Source organism: Protomyctophum bolini, assembly GCF_963924005.1.
Source record: "Protomyctophum bolini genome assembly, chromosome: 23".
In the NCBI taxonomy this organism is placed as follows: domain Eukaryota; kingdom Metazoa; phylum Chordata; class Actinopteri; order Myctophiformes; family Myctophidae; genus Protomyctophum; species Protomyctophum bolini.
Window position 1 is genome coordinate 13,548,920 of NC_137884.1, and position 23,392 is coordinate 13,572,311.

At 40.7% G+C, this 23,392-nt stretch overlaps 2 protein-coding genes across 2 annotated transcripts in view; both read left to right on the forward strand.

The window, feature by feature from the left end:
* Window positions 1-12,839, forward strand: part of ano6 (anoctamin 6) — a 28,711-nt gene extending 15,872 nt beyond the window's left edge. The window contains exons 8-20 of the mRNA XM_080757444.1: window positions 602-736; window positions 1,378-1,483; window positions 2,560-2,620; window positions 3,724-3,869; window positions 4,567-4,644; window positions 5,254-5,482; window positions 6,271-6,440; window positions 7,353-7,450; window positions 7,905-8,035; window positions 8,357-8,562; window positions 8,877-9,085; window positions 10,100-10,205; window positions 10,408-12,839. Of these exons, the coding sequence (XP_080613570.1) occupies window positions 602-736; window positions 1,378-1,483; window positions 2,560-2,620; window positions 3,724-3,869; window positions 4,567-4,644; window positions 5,254-5,482; window positions 6,271-6,440; window positions 7,353-7,450; window positions 7,905-8,035; window positions 8,357-8,562; window positions 8,877-9,085; window positions 10,100-10,205; window positions 10,408-10,632 (1,900 nt within the window). The 3' untranslated portion in view covers window positions 10,633-12,839. The remainder of the gene's footprint in view (window positions 1-601; window positions 737-1,377; window positions 1,484-2,559; window positions 2,621-3,723; window positions 3,870-4,566; window positions 4,645-5,253; window positions 5,483-6,270; window positions 6,441-7,352; window positions 7,451-7,904; window positions 8,036-8,356; window positions 8,563-8,876; window positions 9,086-10,099; window positions 10,206-10,407) is intronic.
* Window positions 12,840-14,643: 1,804 nt separating this feature from the next.
* On the forward strand, window positions 14,644-22,881 carry pwp1 (PWP1 homolog, endonuclein). The gene is made up of 15 exons (XM_080757259.1): window positions 14,644-14,808; window positions 15,413-15,471; window positions 15,902-16,065; window positions 16,268-16,353; window positions 16,781-16,877; window positions 17,973-18,083; window positions 18,655-18,785; window positions 19,094-19,161; window positions 19,270-19,366; window positions 19,593-19,654; window positions 20,386-20,494; window positions 21,028-21,118; window positions 21,309-21,430; window positions 21,875-21,980; window positions 22,191-22,881. The coding sequence occupies exons 1-15, from the start codon at window positions 14,743-14,745 to the stop codon at window positions 22,283-22,285; spliced, it is 1,464 nt and encodes a 487-aa protein (XP_080613385.1). The 5' UTR covers window positions 14,644-14,742; the 3' UTR covers window positions 22,286-22,881.
* The last annotated feature ends 511 nt before the right edge of the window (window positions 22,882-23,392 follow it).

A 23,392-nucleotide genomic window follows, 5' to 3' on the forward strand; every position in this document is an offset into this window, starting at 1 on the left:
ACGTTGGTAACTGTTACATAAAGTCTTCACTGTTTGCACCAACAATAAACAATGTATAACGGAGGTATAACGGACTGTAATGACCGGGCAGATAGGATATACTCTGTACACTTTAGAACTGAATAGAAATAGAATAAAACAGAACAGGGGAAAATAGAATAGAATAGAACCTAACCCTAGAAACACTGAAACAGCTTTGGATTGTTTGCCATGGCAGAATCAAAAGCAGAAAGACAGTCACAGCACAATACACTAAAGCTAAAGCACAAACTGATAAAGCTACAACACACAAATACAACTTGACATATAGCTTTGAGTTACAGTATATTTTCACCTAAATCCATATAAGGCTGACATCTCTGTAAGAAAAATAACTGAATTACCTTCATCTTTCAGCCAGTTCCAGCTGCATTAACCCCTCAGCATAATGCAGTTAATTAGATTTTATGTGCAGGAATTGGTCCAATTTCTTATTAATGGATTTTTATTTTCAGCGTTATTACATTGCATGGAGCAAGATCCTTAAAACACGAACATTACTTGACTTCACAAAAACAGCGAAATTGCTTGTTTCAACTGATTCATTTCCTGGTGTTCACAGGAAGTATTACGGGGAGAAGATTGCCATATATTTTGCCTGGTTGGGATTCTACACAGCCATGCTGGCCTTCGCTGCCATTGTGGGACTGGGCTGTTTCATTTATGGCTACAAGACCCAGGAAACAAGCACTTGGAGGTACATTTTTGAATCTGTTGTATATTGCAGTATCTCACATCACCATTTCAGAATCCATAACTCTAAAAGCGAGCTCGGTCCTCAGAGAGCAGGTCTTTGCCAGGCTTTGGGGGGGGGGGGGGGGGGGGAGGCTACCCTGGACTGTGTTTTTAAGCAAATTACAGGCAAACAGTATGGAATCATCATATGATCATTGTCACGTTCGTAGCCTCGTACGGGGCAGCACACCTAAACCTAACCTTAACCCTCTCCCAACCATTAACGCACCCCTCACCAACCTTAATCCGGTCGTTTCAACGCACCCTTCACCAACCTTAATCCAGTCCGACCAATGCTATGTCTAACCAATGCTACCGTATGTCTAACCAAAGTATGCCTCCCCTACTGTAAACATATGCCTCCCCTACTGTAAACATTGGTAGCAATGACACATGTTCCCCATATTGCATTATTTTGTGACTGTCTGTAATTGCAGTGATCGAGTAGTTTCACTTTGACAATAACTACTTCTGGTCTCACTACCACTGACTTTGCTTTAATTGTATTAATTTTGTTAACCTCTCTCTTGTTACCGGACAGTGTGTGACCGGTCTGCTCTCTTACTGGACAGTGTGTAACCGTTCTCCTCTCTTATTGGACAGTAAAGAGGTGTGTGATCCAGAGATAGGCGGGGCCATAGTGATGTGTCCACAGTGTGACAGAGAGTGTGACTACTGGAGGTTAAACAGCACGTGTGAAGCCTCTAAAGTGAGTGGAGCAGTCCTCTTACTACTCAATTTCTGTTTTTGAGGGGCGCTAGTCCCTCGTATACAAGATTACGTCATATGGCAGCCAAGTCTATGGGATTTTTAATGTTTGTTTAGAGCACTTATGATGTAAATCGTTTGCCAGCCACGTCTATGGACTTTAAAGGGCCCCCTCACCCCATTTGCAACCAGATCTTATTTGAATGATGTTTGGGAGACAAGAAACACTTCCTGGGGGGTTTTATGTGGGTAATTTGTGTTTTCAGTAATTTTAGTATTTCAAAGTGTCTGTGATGTCATGGACACTGGTCTCACTGCTGGATTACTTGCTGCACTCACCCCTACCCACCTTGTGGAGAGGGAGAGGGGCTGTCTTACTGAGACAACATGTCGTCCAGGAAAGAAGTGAAACCAGTGTCCATGACCTCACTGGCACTTACTTACAAATGCTAAAATCCTGAGAGGTTTGACCTTGATTAGTCGAATAATGGATCGAACGAGTCTACCAAGTCGATGTATTATTATTATTTTATTTTTTTGCATGATTCGACTTAAAGATTGGCCTAATTAGTTTATTATTTTAAATTGGTTATATATATCATGATTTATCGGGAGAAACCAAGCAAGTATATGTTAAATCAGACATTAAGCACCCCCACAGCCCAAATGGAATGATTCTCTGTTGCAGGGTTCCCCAGTTAGTTTTCTCCAAGAGCCAAATTACAGGGTGACATGCTGAGTGCCACGAAAATGTTATTTTATTAGTTAGAATACATGTAGAAGACTTATTTGACAATTGCCTTCCTTGACACATTAACGAGCTGGACACACTCCTCTGCAGTAAAGTGGATGGAGTTTCATTTCTCTCCAATAAAGGCCCTTGAATATGATGAAATAATATGATTACGGATCCCTGTGATTACTAAAACGTTGAGAACCCCTGGACTACACCACTGCTTTTATTAATGTTTATGGTTTCCAGTACTGTTGCTTTGAAGTCCATTGCATTTAGGGACAGCTGAATTATTTTAAAAAATTGTGTAAATACTGTTGTTTCTTGTTTGTTTTTTCTTCCAGAAACTTTGTATATTTGATAACTACGGGACACTGGTGTTTGCTGTTTTCATGTCAATCTGGGGTGAGACACTCAATTAACTAAACATTTCCAAGCTTTCATACTGTAATTTCAAAAGGTTTCCGTGTCTATAATACGACAATATGAGAACCAACGGCGTCAATTCCGGGAGTGTTTGAGGGCTGCTAAAGCACCCACTGACACAATAGTAAGCCAAATAGCACCCACTGACAGGCTGAAGCTCCCCTCCCCCTGGTCATTTTGTTATGTAGGCACACACCTTTACGGTGTTCACAGAACAGGTATTCAAATGCTAATACGGTGGCTTTGTTCCAGTGACTGCACGGTTCATTCACACTCCTGCAGCAACACTACACTGACACGGTCAGCTGAGAGGCTGCTGTCTGTGTGCCGTCGGTCTGTCTGTAAAGAGCCATGAGACGGGAGGGAGGGGAGGGGCAGCAACACCGCCGGGTAATCTCCACACTGACTTGAGACTTGACAAACGTTTGAACAGATATATGATATATGATATATGATATATGACAAACAGAGACAAACAGAGCCATCTCAGCCAAAATATCCCACCCACTGCCGTTATAAGAACTTTCCGCCACTGATGAGAACCCATTGTCTTTTCCTTTGAATTCAGTCTGTCTTGAGAGACTAATAATACGATGACCTGCTGATCCAGTATTAAATGAAGAAATGCTCTTATGTCTTATGACAGCATAACAGCTATGACTCGCTGTTTTGGCAGCATGGTTAACGATTTTCCTTCCTTTTTTTATATTTTCTTTGCTGACTGTGAATATATTGTTATGGCTAATATATCTGACACAGAATTATAGACCTTCATCATATATCTGTTCAAAACGTCTTTGGCCAATTGACCTCACAAAACACGGTAACATTACAGCTCACCACTCTTGATTCAAACCCACATACCATGATACCAATAATCACAGAAGCATACAGATTTGATTCATGGCTTCATAGCGCGCCACTGAGTGGCGCGCTACGAGCTTGTAGGTCTGCTATTTTTGAAAAACGACTGACATGGAAACATAGCTTTTTCAGAAAACTGTCAGGATGTAGAAGACATTTTTAGAATCTGATCTTGGGTCAGAATGGGTTAACCTCGTCTGTCTATTTCCTTGCCACAGTGACGTTGTTCCTGGAGTTCTGGAAGCGCTACCAGGCGGAGTTAGATTACGAGTGGGACACCGTGGAGTTCCTGGCCCAGGAGGAGCAGCCTCGTCCAGAGTACGAGGCAAAGTGTCTCCATGAGAGGGTCAACCCCATCACACGGGTAGGTCATAAAATAAATGACACGTGATAACGGTGTCAAGGTGTTTGCCGCAGTGTGGTTGCAGCAAGGCGCACAAATCCATAAAACACATGCAACATAGAAAAGTTACACAGAACGAACACACTGAAATAATCAATGTCAGCTGAAAAGGACCAAGGAGTGACATGGGGAGTCTGTCTATTTCTACGGAGTTAGCTTGCGGCCCATGGGAACAATTGGTAACATGTCTGTGTATCAGGTTTAGCCTAATCTCTGAAGAACAGATTCAGAAGGTAGAGAAAGGTTAATGGGAATGAAAACATAGCTAACCCGACGCCCCCATCGATGGTTCCCAGATTGTGTTTAGCCTGAGTGACCATGCAACCTGAACGGAGTGGGTTAAACTCTCCTCCCTTGCATTCTGTGATTCATTTACTTGATGTCTTGCCATTATTCTGTATCTCTGTTTGTTCCTGTTTCCTCATTGTAATTAATGGCTGCCGCTAACATCATATTACATTATGCAAAGGATGTTTAAGATTAGACTATAGAAGAAACAAGACATAATACTGTAGATTAATCTTCATGTTAAGGGTCAACTAAAGATTTCTGCTTCTGTTGGACCCTTACACTGCCAGTGTGTTGATACAAAAATATGAATTTAAGGCAATGTTATCAAAGCAGAGAACTTTAATGTAATTTTATTGTGATGTTTCAGGTGAGAGAGAAAGTGCCTTATACAGCCTGTGGGAAATGCATTCGGGTTTCCTTAGGAATATCCACCGTCCTGTTCTGGGTAAGTTGCTGATATGCGACTCATATTTATTTTCACCACTTCTTATTCTCCCACTTTTTGTGTGTCTGACCAATTCTACATACTTTGACCTAGAGCCTCCCTTCAAACTTTTTTGCTATTGTACACTTTTTATCTGTCTGTATTGTTTCGAAAATATTGAACTAATTGAAAGTAGTACAACTGCTTTGGACAGAACCTCTTAACTCTATTGGACCCTCAAACTGTCTGCTAAAGCAACTAACTCCACCACCTCTCCCCCTCTCATGCAAGTAATTGACAATATATAAAGACACAACACCAACTTTGATGAGGCGGTATTGCTTTGTTTTCAAAATATACGGTTTTCCTAATTTCCTGAAAAAATTATATATTTTTCATTTCCTGAAAAATGAACATTTTGGAGTTTCTTTTTGGGTTTCCTCCCGACAGCAGAGATATAATATATCTATATCTTTGGTCTTGAAACCCAAAGCATAACCCCTCCCCTGTCCAAGTGAGGATGGCCTCTTGGCCTTTCTGGTTTCCCATGCGGGTAACTTGAGTTTGAGTCTGTGGTGTTACAACAGCACCACATCACTTCCTCTTCTCTCTTGCTCCTCCCCCCCCCAGGTGCTGTTGATCGTGGCGTCCGTGGTGGCCATCATCGTGTACCGTCTGGCCGTGTTCTTCGCCTTCTCTGCAAGACTTAGGCGCCAGGACCTGAAGGAGTTGGAGCCGCTGAAGGAATATGTGACGCCTCAGATGGCCACCTCCGTCACTGCCTCCATCATCAGCTTCGTGGTCATCATGACCCTCAACATCCTGTACGAGAAGGTGGCTATCTGGATCACTGACTTTGGTGAGGCAGCACTTTTATTAAAGATGGAGTCCCATGATTTTTTTCCATCCTAAAACATCATCATCAGGCTATATTATTATATAAGGAGGAAGAATCTTTTCACAAATGTTTTTTTATGTGGACACACCCACCGGTTCATTAAGTATGCCTGGTTTGCCTGATGGGTGGTGATCCACCTGAACTGAAGCCGCACCCACTGCTGTTGTTGTATGATATAGGGCGAGGAGTTAGGGGAGGGGATGATAGTGTGATGTCACTATATCACAGTTTTTTTCATTGGCACGTTTGTCTGTCAAGGTTTCAGCCTCCAGGAAGAAACCCTAAATACAAAGGGAAGACATCATTGCACATAACCACGCCAAGGGGTCTAATGAAGTACTGTCACCTAATAAACACATGAAAAACTGAAAAAAACAAAAATCACAGCACTCCTTTAACTCTCCTCGTGAAAAATACGTAAATAAGTAGAACTGGACCCTGATTCATTTTGCACATATCCACGAAACTAAGTTACTGAATCATACATCATACTATTCAACATGGAATGCAGCGAATCAGGCTAGAAACCAGGTTATGTTAAATTAAGTTAAATTTGTAGAACAGCCTTTTCTGCTATAAAAATAAATCAAAACTTTTGAATATTTTTGAATTTCTTTAAACAAAATATCTTCTCTTCTGAAGTTCTCTGTCAGGCCTGCAGGCTTGCACAAAACCTTTTCAGATGGTGGGGTCCACAGCCAAATACATAGTCTCACACCCTATTCCACTGATCTGACCCCTGATAACAGAGCTCCCCCGGACCAAGACAGAGTACGAGAACAGTCTGACCCTGAAGATGTTCCTGTTTCAGTTTGTTAACTACTACTCCTCCTGTTTCTACATCGCCTTCTTCAAGGGAAAGGCGGTTGGCTACCCAGGAGACCCTGTTTATCTCCTGGGAAAGTACAGAAATGAGGAGGTACAGTTTTGTATTCTGTCAATGTCATAACATTCCCCCAAATCACGAGTCTTAATGTCCAGGACATTCAGCTCAGTCTTAAGTCAGTCTTAAGTCAGTCTTTGGCCTCTTTGGCACAGTTTAGAGTGCCGGTGTTCACACAGTGCACACATGAATATAACAGCGCTAGTACAGCACTATCTCAAAATCATGTACTTGCCCCACAAACATCCTGGATTGTAAATTACCATGTTAGTGATTTGCATGTGATTTATGTGGTTGTGATCCATCAGCATCTATCTACACTGGAATTTAAAATAACAACAACCTTTGATTGACCGGTGATACAAGCAATCAGACTACCTTCAATCAGTGTGTATGATAGAGAGAGGGTGGAAGTTGAAGACACTTGTCTACAGCTGATAATCACACTACAGTTTCATATCTCTCTAGGTCATAATTACACTGCACACATCACTATTTTAATAAATTATTAGTATTAGAGCATGCCTCTTATTGGAGATTTGCACTGTACTTCTGTACTAGGCTAAGCCTGTCTATGAATTAAACCCTGTAACCTTATGGATTCACGCCTTCTGGTGGACAGACTCAGTAGTGCACCCTGGGATAGAGCTTTCTTACTTTCCTTCAGGTCCTTACAATTAATTCATTTAAACCACTGTTTGTGCCATGAGAACTTATCCCACAAACACATGCTTATTATTATTTCTAAACGGTTGATTTTCCCCCCACTCAAAATGAAAGCGTAAACCGATATGAATGAGGCATCTCCAAATTAGTAGTTTGATGAGGAATATCTGTGTCGTATTTATTCACCATGCTCCAGCTGTGTAAGGGCCTTAAGAAACAACGATATCTAAGCATGTAAAGTAATATTGACTGTAACGGTTGCTGTGTATCTTGCTGTTGCAGTGTGACCCTGGGGGCTGTCTGACTGAGTTGACCACCCAGCTGACCGTCATCATGGGTGGGAAGGCCATCTGGAACAACATCCAGGAGGTTCTGCTGCCGTATGTATTGTAGCTACCATCACAATCACAAGCTGCTTTTGCCAAGAAATTAATTACCGATACAGTAGCATTGTGGGGTTGGACTAATACAGTAGCATTGTGGGGTTGGATTACCCCCAATCCAAGGGTTGGATTGGGGGTAAATCCCTGTGACATACTAGCGTCATGTCCAGGGGGTGTACTTGTACATCAAGCTGCCTCACGCTACAGAAACAGGAGCTAGGTTCCTGCCCTATATGGGCCTCATGGCTCGGCAAGGCTTACTACTACTACAGTAGCATTGTGCTAATTGTCAAGACTCATTAGCCAAACACTAGCCTGGAGGGAAACACTTTAATCAATACCTTTCCTTTACACAAATTGTTAGAGTAACTGTTGCATAGTGCCTACTATCTCTAGAACTTACATACTATTCTCTGTCCATTTTCCTTTCACCTCCTGTCACCTTCTGTAGGTGGGTGAAGAACTTGATATTTAGGTATTGTACCCGTGTGGGTTCACAGAAGGTCATTCCACGCTGGGAACAAGACTACCGGCTACAACCAATGGGAAAACTGGGACTGTTCTATGAATACCTGGAGATGGGTACGGGGATGGTTGTGTGTTTGTGCGTATGCAGGTGTGAGAGTGTATGTGTGTAGTGTAACTCTACTCGCATTTTTGGGGCTTTCCATTCAGTCAAAAGTAGTACCTGATACCTCCCGAATATTTGTTAACAAACTTTTAAAGTAGGTGTGAAATGGAATCAATATTGAGCATGGCCTATGTCTTGCCTTTTTTTTTACTGTATGTGAAAAGTACCAAGAGCGAGTAGAGTCGTGTTGCGTTATGCTGGTACCTTGCAGGGGAAAAGTGCCATTAGATGGAGGCATCGGACTCATCACATCACGTCTTGTCATCTCCTAGTGATCCAGTTTGGCTTTGTGACTCTGTTCGTGGCCTCCTTCCCCTTGGCTCCGGTCCTGGCTCTGGTCAACAACCTGTTTGAGATCCGGGTGGACGCCTGGAAGATCACCACCCAGTACCGTCGCATGGTGCCAGAGAAGGCCCAAGACATTGGAGCCTGGCAGCCCATCTTGCAGGGTGTCGCCATATTGGCTGTGGCAACAAATGTGAGTCTTGACGACACTAAAGATTCAAATTCAGATTTCAGTCTTTCTCTTTCACACTTTTAGTTCCCAAAATGTGGTTCTATTGAAAAGCTGTACTTCGTACAATACATTTGTTGCATTTTTCATTGACCCATTTAGACCTGACATCGAAATTAAAAAAATATCAGTTTTCTGAAATACCCATGTTTCTATATCAGTGGTGCTCAATATTTCATGTTAAGGACTCCAAAAATTGGCATCCGACCCCCATCTGAAAATATGTAGTTCCAGGCATTTACAGTAGTTCTCCTGTTTTCTGAATCCCTCTCACTCAGGCAATGATCATCGCCTTCACATCAGACATGATCCCTCGTCTGGTGTACTACTGGTCATTCTCCGTCTACCCGTACGGAGACCACAGCGAACACACCATGGCGGGATACATCAACAACACCCTGTCTGTGTTCAACATAGAAGACTTCAAAAATCGGAGCAAACCCATCAACCCATCGCCGTCCTGGTTCAACAACAGCACCACCTGCAGGTATGGGGCAGAATTCTGTCCGATTCAAACTGTTGAGACACTATTCACACAGAGATCGACACAACGCCTGTGTTCTTGCTTGGATCCGCGGGGTCTCACTGCACTTCTCAAGCTGAGATAGGCTCTGCAAGTAAACGTTAGGTGAACCATGCGCGTCACATAGGAAAACATTAACCACAATTCAGCTCTGGGCAACAGGCAAGCGTGTGCATGAGACGACCACAAGCACCATAGGCGCCGATTCTGTGGGTGCTCTCAGGCCTACTGTCATTCAAATGTCTCTGTAATGTGATTGTTGTCTCTCTCTCTCTTCAAAGCTGTATTCGAGAGAGAGAGAGAGAGAGAGATAATTAATTAGTATTGCCTGTCACAAAAGGCATGCATCTTGTCTCTCAGTAAAAACTGTAGCCAACTATTTAATTAAAGGGTTAAAACTTGGTTGACGTGTTGTTTGCGAGGGATCTACCCACTGATTATAGGTCTTTGTATCAGAAGAACGCATTGTGCACCGACTGGTTCCTGAGACAAGTTGGCAGTTTTGATCACCCACCGGCAGAAACGTGAATCGGCGCCCATGACAAGAAAGACAATTTCATGGGGTCTCATCTCACCCACTTGTCCATATATAATAATGTTTCCCTTCCTACCTGTACTAGACGAGTCAGTCAATGACTGTGTGAAAAGCCCTTTTAATTCACACTTGGCCTCTTTTCCACCAAAAGAACTTTCTAGAACTGCTTCCTTTCCAGATTTTTGGAACCTTGGTGCTTTCACGGAACCAAACGGCCTTTTATGGGTTCTGAACAAATTCATTTTCAGTGGAAACACTCTGAACTGGTTCAATATTAGGCAGGAAAAAATAACTGAACCGGTTCAACCCTGGTGGGAAAGGGGCTTACTGCTGTTGCTGCTATGACACCAGTATTTGAAACATAATTATCTTATCTTTTCCTATCTCTAGAAGACACTGTTTTCTTCAGCTGGTTTTCCTCTCTCTGATTTTTTCCCCGTCAGGTACCGAGATTTCCGCAATCCACCAGGACACTACAGAGAATATGAGTACAATACCTACTACTGGCATGTCGTCGCCGCCAAAATGGCTTTCATAATTGTTTTAGAGGTGAGTAGCGAACACCACTGAGGCAATGTCTCGGAGAAAAAAAAGGAAAAGAATGTAGTAGGTTCATGCTGTGTTGAATTAATTACTACACAAGTCAAATGCTACAATACATTTTAAGGGAGAATTACTTTTATTGCATCTGTCTGTCTGTCTGTCTGTCTGTCTAAATGAACTGTTTATTCCACTCTCTGTCCCTTTGCAGCACATCGTCTACCTGACAAAGTTTGTCCTGTCCTACGTGATCCCAGACGTGCCCGAGGCCGTCAAGGAGCAGATGAAACGAGAGCGCTACCTGACGCAGGTCATCATCCACGAGGCCAACCTCAAGCTGGTCACCAAGCGGCTGAAACCGGACGCCGACAAGGTTCGCAGACAGGCAGAGGAAAAGCTGGAGAAGGAAGAGAACAACTTGGATCTGGACTCTTAGAGACAGAAAGAATGACAGAGATTGGGGCTGTCAGAACATCAAGGAATGGAAAACCGGATATTGTTCAGTTGACTTACAGTTACAGCAATAATTTTTTTCTTTCAGCTCTAAACCATTTTTTATGGTATAAACAGTGTTGCTCTGTCTAAAACATTTAAATACTACTACAGTAGTGTTATGGAATGTTTGTCTGGAAAAAGAGGTGAAACAATGTGCACTGTATAGACATCCTGGAGAGAGGAAGACCCAAGCACATTCAAGGATTCCTGCTGGGCTGCCAGACACAACATTGACATTACAATAGAAGGAATTCCCACAGTCTATCTGTCCGTTGCCCCTGGTTTATTCACAGAAACAGATGCTGATCCCTCCTCCTAACTTCCTCCTAACTTCATCACAACATTGGAGCTTACATTTTTAACTAACGCTTTTGTCCACGGTGACTGACATACAGAGAGTGAGCAGGCGGGCATTGGGCATGTTGTATAAGGACACACAAATCAAACCTGTGACACTTTAGTTGCAGGCTGGTTTCTCTAGCCACTTGGCCTCTGGACAAGGATCTTTACTAGGACCTGCCTCAGTAGAACCAGGTTAGTTACAAAGTGAATGGTTTAGTTCTTTAGTGCTATGAAGTGAACAGTTGTCTTGTAGTAGCATAAGCATTTTAGCATGTTTAACTGTGCCAAGTCACCATTAACCATGGCATTACTATTGCCATTCTCTATCCATTGACCGACACAGAGAATTGAACCCCTGATTTATACTTCACTCACAAAGCGTTGCAGTGTTGTGCGCTGCAATGCTTATACTGTAGATCGCCTACTTTGATGTTAGACGCAATGCACAACCAAGAATAAATCAGGCCTAACCAATGGCATTGTTGGTGAAATTCTCAACCCAAACCAAGCGAATGGAACCTTGCTTTACCCTCAAAGCCACACAGGATCAAATCTATAATGATGCACAGTAAACCAAGCTTATCACGAGTGCCTATTTTTGTCACATCAACCCCTCAAACCAAGCGTATCAACCCCTCAAACCAAGCGTATCAACCCCTCAAACCGCAGTATTATAGAGGATTATTCAAGATGTGTACAGCTTCTGAAGGCAATGTGCTGTGTTTGGTACAACAACTTCATTGTGCGATCGTTACTACAGGTTAAGTGACTAAGCTGACAATCTTACAATAGTGATTTAAACTCTACACAAGGAGCAGCTGTCACACCTGCCTAGAGCTACACTGTATAAATGTGCCTAAAACTAAACATGCTTGAGCACACAGGGATTCAGAGGATTTATCTGCGCTCAATATATAAAAAAGGGGCAGTGAGAAGATGAGACAGAAAGAGGAAGAGAGGAGAGATATACACGTTCACGTCAATTGTGTTCCCTTGACTGTTAAACCACTTAGCACTCAGCATTCCTATTCTGGACATTTCATAATAAGCAAACAAGCTATTTTAGGTGAGACGATTTGGTGTAAAAGGAAAAATATGAGGGGTCCAAGTATAGACCCTTAGGGGTCAACAAAGTGGGTGTTTAAGTATATATTTTGTTGTATGATTAATAGTGTTTTCACATCAAAAACGTTTTTATATTCAATGTGGTAAACTGTTGGGGATTTTTTTAAACTCCACTTAAAGTTTACATTTTGTATGTAAGTTGTCCATAACCCCATGAAACGCACAACAAACAAGTATGGAAAATGGGTTTTAGTTTTACCACTTAAGTTAACCACTATCCTTTAGACTAAAATATAATTTTAAGCTAATCCTGTGCCTTTTGAAATCTGTTTATTTTTTATATAAAGCACCATTTTGTAACTAAACTCATGCATGCAAGTGTGCATGCCTATATTATGTATGCATGCATACAAATTCATGCTGAAAGAAAAAAGTGAACATGCATAACAACTACCCATGCCTTAATGATTGATCTCATGGTCAAATGGAAACATTGCACATTTTGACAGCACTGAACGACGTGTGTCTGGTATACGTCATTTACCTGTGTTCACCTAAATTATGGGAAACTGTGGTCAATGTATAGGCCTATGCTGTATGCCTCACCTTACAATCTTAACCAAAGGCGAAGGTACTTTTAAAGGACACAAATACCGGTACATCATTTACAGTGATATATAGCCAGTTTTTTGTTGTCTTAAAAGTGTTTTATACATTTGCCATTAAAACATTTTCTAAAGACATTGACTCAAGTTTATTTAGAAACCTTTAAATTGACTTTTTAACCCTAGAACACAGCCGGGTAATTTAATGTCTGAGGGGGGTGGGTCCTGGGGTTCCTTCAGGATACTCATTACTCAGTGACATCATAGATTAAGGTGTGTTTCCCAGCCCACATCCCTGTTTATTCTACAGGCAGGTGTTCAAGTCAAGGATTCCAAGTACCTGGCTCATGGGTCAACTCAACGGAACAAGATCTTAAAGTGAGGAAGGTATGACTTTCATGGAGGGCTAACCCTTAACATCAGCAAGACTACACATATCACCAACAAGAACCTGTATAATGGAATGCCAAAGGTGAGCCATAAAATAGCAGCCAGGACAATGAGACTAGCAGGACACTGCCAAAGACACCAAGACCTGCCAGCCAGCAAGCTAGTGCTGTGGGAACCAAGTCCAACACGGGTACCGGTCACGAGGACGTCCCACATTAACATAACAACATGGATGTACTCAAGAAAGACGCAGGAGCACAAAACACCAACGAGCTGGCCAGATGTATGGAGACCGGGATGACTGGATTAAGCAACGATGGAGGGCTCGTCTGAGGATGCCCTACAGAGAGGTGTTTGGGTGTATTTCAGCCAGTGTTAGTAATACAAACTCCATACTCCCATAATGGGCAGTTGATGCAACTAGACTGCCTTCACTGGACCATTCACATGGGTGGACCAAAGAAGAAGTTCCAACTATTCCTGTCTGAAAACGGAGGAATACAAAGCAAAAAAGAGAACACAAAATACTGACAAAATATCTGCAGAGCATCAGCATCAGTTTGGTGTGTTGTCAGTCCAGTTCAGTTTTTTGTTACAATTTACAATTTAGGAATTTAGCAGACGCTCTTAATCCAGAGCGATTTACAGTACACAGAACAAGGTAATACATCAAATACATAAAACATTGTTCAGGTGGTCCCTCCCTCCCCTACACAGTGGTACTCATGGTAATGCTGTCACACACTATCTGAAATTATTAATTTCCTTAATACTTATTTTGAAACCATAGACCATTCGGGTTTGTATCAACATTTGTAAGGTTTTAACCGCTCCTCTATAGCCTATCAACCTTTCTCCCTCAAGTTTCTTATTTATTTGGTCTGTATATTTTCAGCCATATAAATGTATATGTAGGCCGCCTGAGCCTTCTACACTCTAGTCTACTCTACAGTATACTTTTGACCATCATAATGTGGCCACTAGATGGCAATGTCAGTCTGTACATGCTCTATAATGGTACACTTATTTTTTATTTATTTGTGATCATGTTTATAGCCTACATATAGCTACCTTAGACTGTATGCATTTTTCTTTATATAGAAGAATAGTAGCCGTGGATATCCATGGCTTCCCAAGCCAGAGATTTGTCCTGTACTTTTAAACAGAGAGAGAGAGAGGGGGGAGGTAAAGTGTCTAGTTATAGCATAGTGAGAGTTGAGGGGGCCCAAGGGGGGTCATCAGCCTCTTTTGTTTGAGTGTGCTGGGTCGTTACTACAACAAAAACAACAACAACAGATCGACCTGTTGGTGAAGCTGTAACTGGCCAATGTGAAAAGGGTGGGATATATTCCTCAGCCTAGTGTGAAGGTGATGTTTAAAGGTTTAGGAGAAAGAAAGAAAGAAAGAAAGAAAAGGGAAAAAAAAGAAAACCAGTTACTCATGTCTCAAATAAATATTGGCTTCATTGTGATCAGGCAACATCGTTGGCCAAAGTGTACAGCTACGTCATACACATGCGACACACACTGTGCTCGCGCAGGACCAAAAGCAACAACTCGCACGTGAACGTGCCTGTCCTATCTGAAATAAACTCACGACAGTTCAGTTTATTTTACATTATTGTATTTTTATTATTTAGTTCTGCGATCATGAGTTCCCAGATAACCTGCGTGGGCTGGGTGAGACGTGGAGTTTCAAAGGAAATACCAGACAAAGTAAGTATGCAGGCTGGCTAAACTCATCAAAACAACTGCTTTCTTGTTTTGGCCCTCTCGGAACCCTCCAACCCATGGAACTGGGTCTACAAAATGTCAGAAACTTCAGTACCATTGGGTTCTGCTTGTAGGGCTAGTCCACATGCAGATGTTTGTTTATTTTTGTTTGCCTTTTAGTCAAATAATTAAACTTTTTGTCAGTATACGTTGTTTATACATAAAATAAAGGGTAGCAGTGAGGGTAGATAATTTAGTACATTTATTTATTTATTTTAGGCTATTGTAGACGATTGTAATGTATTTTTTTGGGGGGGTTAAATCTGTGATAAATTGTTTTTGTATTTCAAAATGTTGTATTCTGTTATTTAAACGTCAGTATTATATCTGTCGATTTGTGTAAGCCTTATACAGATCGACAGATATACTCACACACTGTAAGGGGAAGTTGATGACCGTGTGACCTCGATTGTCTTTTAAACTCATGTATGATTTCTGAAAGCAATTAAAAACGAACGTTATGAACCTCTTTAACTGATATATTAAATGTAGTTTACTTGATTCCCCCCCCCTTTCTGATCTATCTGCTCTTTTGACCCTGACCCAGGTTGAGTTGAGTCCAGAGGAGCTACAGCGCATCATTGCTGAGGCCAAAGACGAGCTGGGGTAGGTTCACTCACTCAACTATAAATACTTACATTTCATGCTCCGTCCCGTCAACATTTATTGGAATGCCACCAATAAAGTGAAGTCTGAGGAAGAGTTCGGCAATTATTTTGAGTGGTATTACAATAAATGTAGATGTTGTAGGCATGATCGAGAATACAAAATGACTGTCAAACATTGGCTCTAATGCAAAATCAGAGGTTAAATGTCATGTGTTTATCTAGTGGTTCTCAACCTGTGGGCCATGAGGATATTACAGCAAAATGTTTAAGTGATACTGCTCTATTAATATGCTATCATTATTCTATTAATATTCTAATATTAATATACTATTATTAATGTGGGTGGGCTGCGAACACTTTTGAGGGTTTTCAAGCGGGCGCTGGTCCAGAACAGGTTGAGAACCCCTGTGTTTGTCCTCTGATGTCAGGGAGGTAGCAGATGAGGAAGACGAGGGCCTGGCTGATGACGAGGAGCAGAATGGTGACTCCCAGACGGAGTCCCAGCAGCATCAGAACGGAGGACAGAGAGAGGAGGTCGACGAGCTGGCAGAGTACAACTTGGAAGGATACGACGATGAGGATGAAGATGAAGGTCTGTTTACTTACAGTATTGTCCTGTATGTTTCAGTGTTGTTTTCGTCGACAAACTATGACGAAATAATTTTCACTGACGAAAACTAAATGGAAACTTGCATAGGAAAGACACCTATGCAAGTTTTAATAAATAAAAGGCTGACTTTATTATTATTATTCAGTTCAGATTTAAAGCTGGGAATATTGATGTTTGTGTACAGTGACGGCTAACCTTGGTGACAGTCTGGCTGGTCTCACTGTGTTCAGCTCCAACACTGAGGACCCGTACATCACCATCAAAGATACAGTGAGTGTTCTGCATGATGGTTATCGCTTCAACCACCCTCTACACTTTGTAAAACGGTCCTGAGTTGTAACTGTACTTGGTAAACCCTTTTTCTATTATTATTATTTTTCAATCTACACCAAATCTCTTCACCATAAATAGCTGATCTACAAGCTCATGTTGCGTGGATGAGAAAGTGTTGTTTTTGGAAAATGTTCCCACCCCAGAATAAGGATGCTGTGGTTCAAGTGGTCGTGATTCATAGGTTATTGAAATGGTCTATGGTTTTCTGACCACAGAAAACTCTAGTTTTCCAACTACGCTTTATAACAGCACATTGTGACCTTAGTAAACCCAACAAAGCAATTACTTTTATAATACAGTACATTTTTTAATTATTAATTTATAAAACAGTTATCTTGCATTGTGCTTTTGTTTTGATCTTTAGGACCAGTATGAGAGAGAAGACTTCCAAATCAAACCTACAGATAACCTTATCCTAGCTGGCCGGGCTGAGAAAGACTGCTGCAATCTGGAGGTTTATGGTAATTTAACTCATAATGATGATGATAATAAACGTAATATAGCACAGATATAATTGAAAATACATTGACAAGTCTGTATTTGATTCCCAATGGAACATTATTGCACAATGTGGAGCCCTTGGGCAAATGCTCCTACAAGCTTCATTGGTATAAGTGGTGACAGCATCAAGGGACACAGATTAGAACTCTCATCTCTGGTTTAAAAACAAGCAATACAATTTGGGAATAAATAATCTCTTGAGAATGGTCTCTTCTGAGTATGACACCTCAGATTTCAATGAGATTATCTGTTTAAATAAAGAAACAAACCCTGATACATTGAACTGGAAGAATGCTTACAAGAACTTGTAACTAGCTGCAGGATTTTATACAAATTGACATGGCTGGTTGAATTCTTGGGCAGTCTGGCAAATTATGAGTTATAGTAATATTGATGTGTGGTGATGAAAACATGGATCAGAGTTTGTGCATGATCACTGAATATTAGCAGTACTTTCTGGCCTCTTAGTTGCACTGCAGTCCCTGGAAGTATGACTTATGCCTGATTTACCCTTGCGGAGTTGTGTGTCAGTGATTTGCAACAAAAATATCCTCTATAAGCTCACAGTGTGTCACATTGAGTGAAGGCTAACTGAAAAACCGAAGGAAATATTGAAGCTCCAGATAAATTGACCCAGTTCAAGCAACCAATATAGCGCAGAGTCCCATTCACCCCTACCTAAATTATATACTGTATGTCTGCCTGGTAGATCAGTTAATATACTGTGAGCAGTTCTAACTTGTATCCTGATATCTCAGCACTGTACGACATCAAAACCAGAGTGCTTTGAGAATTGGAGCAGATTCTCAGAGCCAAATGCATACAATGTCATGACATGGGTTCAGTCTCTTAATCTGACCAAGTTACATTCTTATCATCCACTTTGTCAATTTCTTGAAGGTTCACGTGTGCCTGTGTCTTATATATAATATATATATAAATAAATAAAATCACATTTCATGATTACAAAACCTTACCAAACTTCTGAACACAAGAGATCTGCTACGCCATTAATCAGTTCTTGCCTTTTATATGTGAATATCATCCCTCTACAGTCTTCAACTCTGAGGAGAGATCTCAGTATGTTCACCATCACATCCTGCTGCCAGCATATCCCCTGTGTGTAGAGTGGTTGAACTTTGACCCCAACCCAGGAGAAGGGCAAGGTAAAATCCTTTTCATTTGTCCATTTTTCTTTTTTTTTTCTTACATTGTCATGTCCATCATCTTTAAAACATTTCACTTGCCCAACCCTTCACCCCCAAGCACAACATTATCCTCTCTCCTTGTCGTTTGTTCCAAGTACATACCACCATCATACCCGTCCCTCAGTTAATCTCTGTAATAAAATAACTTTAATTCAACACATTCACATATTTTGCTTGTTCTAATTAGAATGTAACTTAAATTTCTTTCAGTTTTTATGACTATCCAAACTGAATGAATTATACTCTATAAGACAAAGAAAGTAGGCCAGGAGTCAAGTCTACAACCCAATTGGTTCTTAAACTTGGGGACCCCAGGCGTCCTTGAGGGGTTAATTTGGGCAATAGCACAAGCTCATAATATGTTTATGAGCTTGTGCTATTTCAGAGATTTCTCTTCTCAAATCTCTTATTTTGGGGGTTGACATGATAATGTTTGAGAACCACTAGCCTAGCCCATTTGCCTGCACACTATTTTGAGTCCATTCACTATATAAACACATGAGCTTAACGTGCATGCTGTGTGTTTCAGTGAACTATGCTGCTGTGGGGAACATGACTCCTAGGATAGATATTTGGGACCTGGACATGGTGGACAGCTTGGAGCCAGTCTTCTCCCTTGGCAACAAAAAGGCCAGCAAGAAGAAAAAGAAGAGTAAAAAGGTTTGATTTTGAACATTATGTGGTGTCTATTCATTTTCAATTGAGTTTATGGCTGAAGAAAAGGTGTGGATTTCAGCTCACACTTCAAAAAAGTGTGAGAAAGGTGTGAGAAAGAAAACGAAACACAGGTCATCCGTGAACAAAACTTTGGTGAGATGCAGCATGAGGCTTTTTTATGAAAAAAAGTAGCATCCTTCAGGCATGTAAAGCAACAACTGAATGCATGCAAGGATTCAAACTAAGAGGATTGTCACGATGACATAATTATTTTCTGATCTTCTGATGGCATTCTTCTTGTCTGCTCCCAGGCCGCGGCAGAAGCTGTAGTGGGACACACGGATGCAGTGCTGGACCTGTCTTGGAACAAACTCGTCACGTCAGTGAGCCACACACTAACCTTACACTACATGACTGAATTCCACTGAGGTGTTTGTGTTCTCTGGTGCCTCAACAACATTTTAAGGACATCTTGTGACTCTTGCAGGAATGTGTTGGCCAGTGGATCAGCAGATGAAACCATCATACTGTGGGATCTGTCTCAAGGCCAGCCAGCCACAACACTACGTAGACACACTGATAAGGTATACATTTAGAACCGGGATTAATTATCTACTGTTCATTTCATACATTTCTCATTATAGCCTTCCGTCAATCTCTCTCTCTCCTCACACATTAATTTGTAAAAAACAAAATGCTTGTACTGTAGCTTTACTAACATGTCCAATTCTACAACACCCTGACTGATGCTTTAGAAACACCCTGCTGTGGGTCTGTTGTGTCATAACTCATTTTAACATTCTTTTTCAGGTTCAAACGATAGCATTCCACCCCTTTGAGGCTCAGACCCTCATCTCAGGGTCTTATGATAAGTAAGTTGCCTCGATTAAGGCCATTCGATTTTAACGCTTCGTCTATATTCGCTCTCTAACTTCTGTATATGTTTATTCCATACCAAATTGAGATAGTTTTTAGAGCCAGACTGATTGGCTGATTGGTGACTCGTAGCCCATTGAGAATTGCTCATTGAACAATGTTTTGACTCATTTCATAAAGAATTGCTGAATCAGTTCTACTAAATTTGAAATTAGTATAGAATTTGATCGGTTCTTCAAAAACACCAAAAGACAATCTACAAGCTCACAAAGTGTGAGGCTTTAAGAGCTTATAGGTTGTGTGATAATTTTGAAACTTTCTGACAACCTTTAAAAAAGTGTTGCCTGTAAGGACATACTCAGAATAGAGGGTATGAGCATGCATAAAGTGAGTGCCAAATCGAGTGGCAAAGTGAGTTTAAAGTCGTTTAATGTTGTTTAATGCAATCAGATAGGACTTTTCTGTTTAGATGTATGGGCTGTCAAGGCCAGAAAAGTAGTTTTTTGCCACTCAGGCGTTCTTGCATAACTTCCGGGTATGAGGATGATGTCACCCACATACCCTCTAGGGATGCCAGGTTGAAGGTGGTTAAAATCGGGACAGAGGCTGCATAATTGCCGGTACCAACACAAAAGGTCAAATAATGGCTGATGTATATTATTTATTGTGGCCATTGTTTTGGCAGATGAGGAAACATATCACTTTCTGTGTCTCATCTCGTCCTCAGGTCAGCGATGCTGCATGACTGTCGCAGTCCTGACAGCAATCGTACCTGGAGGTTCAGCGGTCAGGTGGAGAGGGTGATATGGAACCACTTCTCGCCCAACAACTTCCTGGTAGGTCCACAACTTCGCAGGCTTCTGCTGTTAGCAGGTGTTGATGCTAGACAGAGCATGCATGACCTGTGACAAAAATCTTAGAATCAATTGAAGAACATTTAAATTATAAAGCATAAACAAAACTAACCTATATAAAAATGAACACAAATACATTTTCGATAGATAATCACAAACTTAATCTTGTTTAACCACGTATTCCCTCTTCCAAACATTTCAAGAATTGCCGATTTACAAGCTTATAACGTGTTGCGAAAGTATTTTTTGAGAATTTGCAACACATAAGCTACATAATTGCCATGTCAGTTAAATAATATATTGACCAAACCAATATATTAGTCAGGCTCTAGTCTAGATAATGCTGACAGGCCATCATCTCTTTTTATATACCCTAAGCTTTATTGAAGAAGTCAACATAATTTAGATAGATGCTAGGTTTGTTGTTTACCTACTCTCCTAATACTCCTATAGTTTCAATGTACAGATTGCTATTTTGAGAGCATCTGATAAATGACTAAATTGTTGTGTTGCAGACTAGCACAGAGGATGGTTTTATCTACTGTCTGGATGCTCGCTCAGACAAACCTGTCTTCACACTAAGAGCACACGATGGAGAGGTGACGGGTAGGAGAACTTTAAGGCATGACAGTCGAATGTTTTCCAAAGATTTACCCAGAGTCAGCAAAGATTTTGGTGTAGAGAGTAATAGTAGCGGACCTAGTATAGAACCATGGGGGACCCCTGTCAACTGCGTTTAAGTGGTTAAACACCCAGTGTCACTATAATAGATTTTTAATATTGTTTATTTCTGCAGGTTTGGAGCTTAGTAGCCAGATTAAAGGTTGTCTGATCACTTCATCAGAGGACAAACATGTTAAGATCTGGGACATCCTGAGCAACAAACCCAACCTCATACATTCACGAGACATGAAGATGGTAAGTGTCTAAGTTCTTCACATTACCAAGAAACACACTTTAAAAACATGTTCTCACAAGACCTTTGTTAGATAGTATGCTCCATTGGGGTACACGTGTTCAAACATTGTGGTGAGATGCACTTGACCTAAACTTAACGACCATACAGCCTTATGTAACGGTTACATTTTTATTTACAAAGCATGTTATAGACAGATTCATTTGTTGACCTGGCATCCTATAGTTTCTATAATTGCAATGTACAGATTATTATATTTTAATATGATACTGTTTAGACTGATGCTAAATTCTTGTTTTACCTATGATTCTAGATTACTGAGGCGCTACACTGTCTAGTGTCTATGCATTTGATGTGTTTACCTTGCTCTGGATAAAGAACATCTGCTAAATGCCTAAACTGTAGATGGAATTCTAACGTGTTATTGTACCTCTCTACACACACAGGGGGTGTTGTTCTGTACCGCCTGCTGCCCTGACATGCCCTTTGTCTATGCCTTTGGCGGACAGAAGGATGGCCTAAGGGTCTGGGACATAAGTGATGTCGCTGCAGGTACAGTTTTAGTTTGACAAAAGAAATAGTCTGCACCTTGTAACGTTTGCAATAGCTCCCAGTCAAGGCGTTATTATAGATTAATGTTTAGAATGCATCAAAAACTATCACTTGCTCTGGAATAGTGAAAAGTCTGGAATGTTTGTGTGTTCATTTACTAAGAATTGTTGTATACATATTAAGTTGTGACCACAATCATTTTGTGTGCAGTGGCCGAGGTATTTGGCGGCAGAGAGCGCCTGGTGGTCAACACGGCATCGCAGGGGGCCAACAGCTCCCTAACAGCTCATATGGAGGTTTCATAACCAAGAACAGCCAATCAACATACCGAAACTATGTTCCCATGGAAATGTATCGACGCATGTCGTATGGTGTCATATCGCTCATACAGAAATGTTTTAATTCAGGCTAAAAGTTGTGGGCTATATATTTATGTAGTCCTGTAAGGATTTTGAATTAAAAGCTCCCAAGACTTTGCAAAGGAGATTGAGAGGACCCAAAGAGATGAAAGACCACTTGAAATATGACATGTATTCATATTTCTCTTTTAAAGATGAAAATACAAGGTGAAACTCAAAATGTGTTCTTTCCCTGAGACATTTGTATGTCAACTCAACATGTTTGTAATTACTGACATTGAGTTGGACAAAGTTACGAGTTGATTTTATTTCTTTGATATTAACTTAAGTTGGTCATTCATTTGGGATACAAAGCTCCCCAAATAGTTATCGCAGACATTATGTTATTTTCATTTTCCTTAAGTTTGATCTATTCATCTGTAAGATGTGTAATGCTATTGTCACACACTAATATAAAATGCCTAAAACATCAATCTCTGTGTGATATTTGATATTATTTAGTAACATGGTATTTTACAATAAAGACCATTTAGACTTAAAAAGAATGATAGGATTCATGTGGTTAACAATTCTTATTGAGTCAGTCTTGACCCAGTTTGTTTGTTAGATTCAAAGCCAGACTGGGTCAAGATTCAAGACCAAGTAGAGAAGAATTTGTAACAAGCTGAACCCTAGCTTTCTTATTCTGGGATAGAAATCCATCAGAAATAGCTAGTGTATATAGAGCCATGCAGGGTGTCTCCGGTCAACTAAGTATATTATTTAATTGGTTAATCCTAATTAAGACCATGACCCAAGTAATTATTCTTAAAAACGATATATATAGATATTTACAGTATATGTACTGGTATATATTAAATTGCATTATATTTGAATGACAATAGAAATAATGTTTTTCCTTTGGATAGTAGGCCGACTACTGATGTTTGAATCACTATTTGATGCAAACTAAAGTCTTTCAGCTCTGCTGAAGTGTGCTTAACAGGAAAAATTAACATGAGATATGTGCACTGTGGTATTTTACAAATGGAAAATAATCAAAAACCTGTTGAA

What these genes read in the sequence shown, in the direction of transcription:
- pwp1 (XM_080757259.1), top strand. Translation starts at nt 14,743, where the DNA reads ATGAGTTCCCAGATAACCTGCGTGGGCTGGGTGAGACGTGGAGTTTCA. An exon ending in AGAAAAAGAAGAGTAAAAAG is followed by an intron (nt 18,786 to 19,093) that starts GTTTGATTTTGA and finishes GTCTGCTCCCAG; the next exon opens with GCCGCGGCAGAAGCTGTAGT. An exon ending in TCTCGCCCAACAACTTCCTG is followed by an intron (nt 20,495 to 21,027) that starts GTAGGTCCACAA and finishes GTTGTGTTGCAG; the next exon opens with ACTAGCACAGAGGATGGTTT.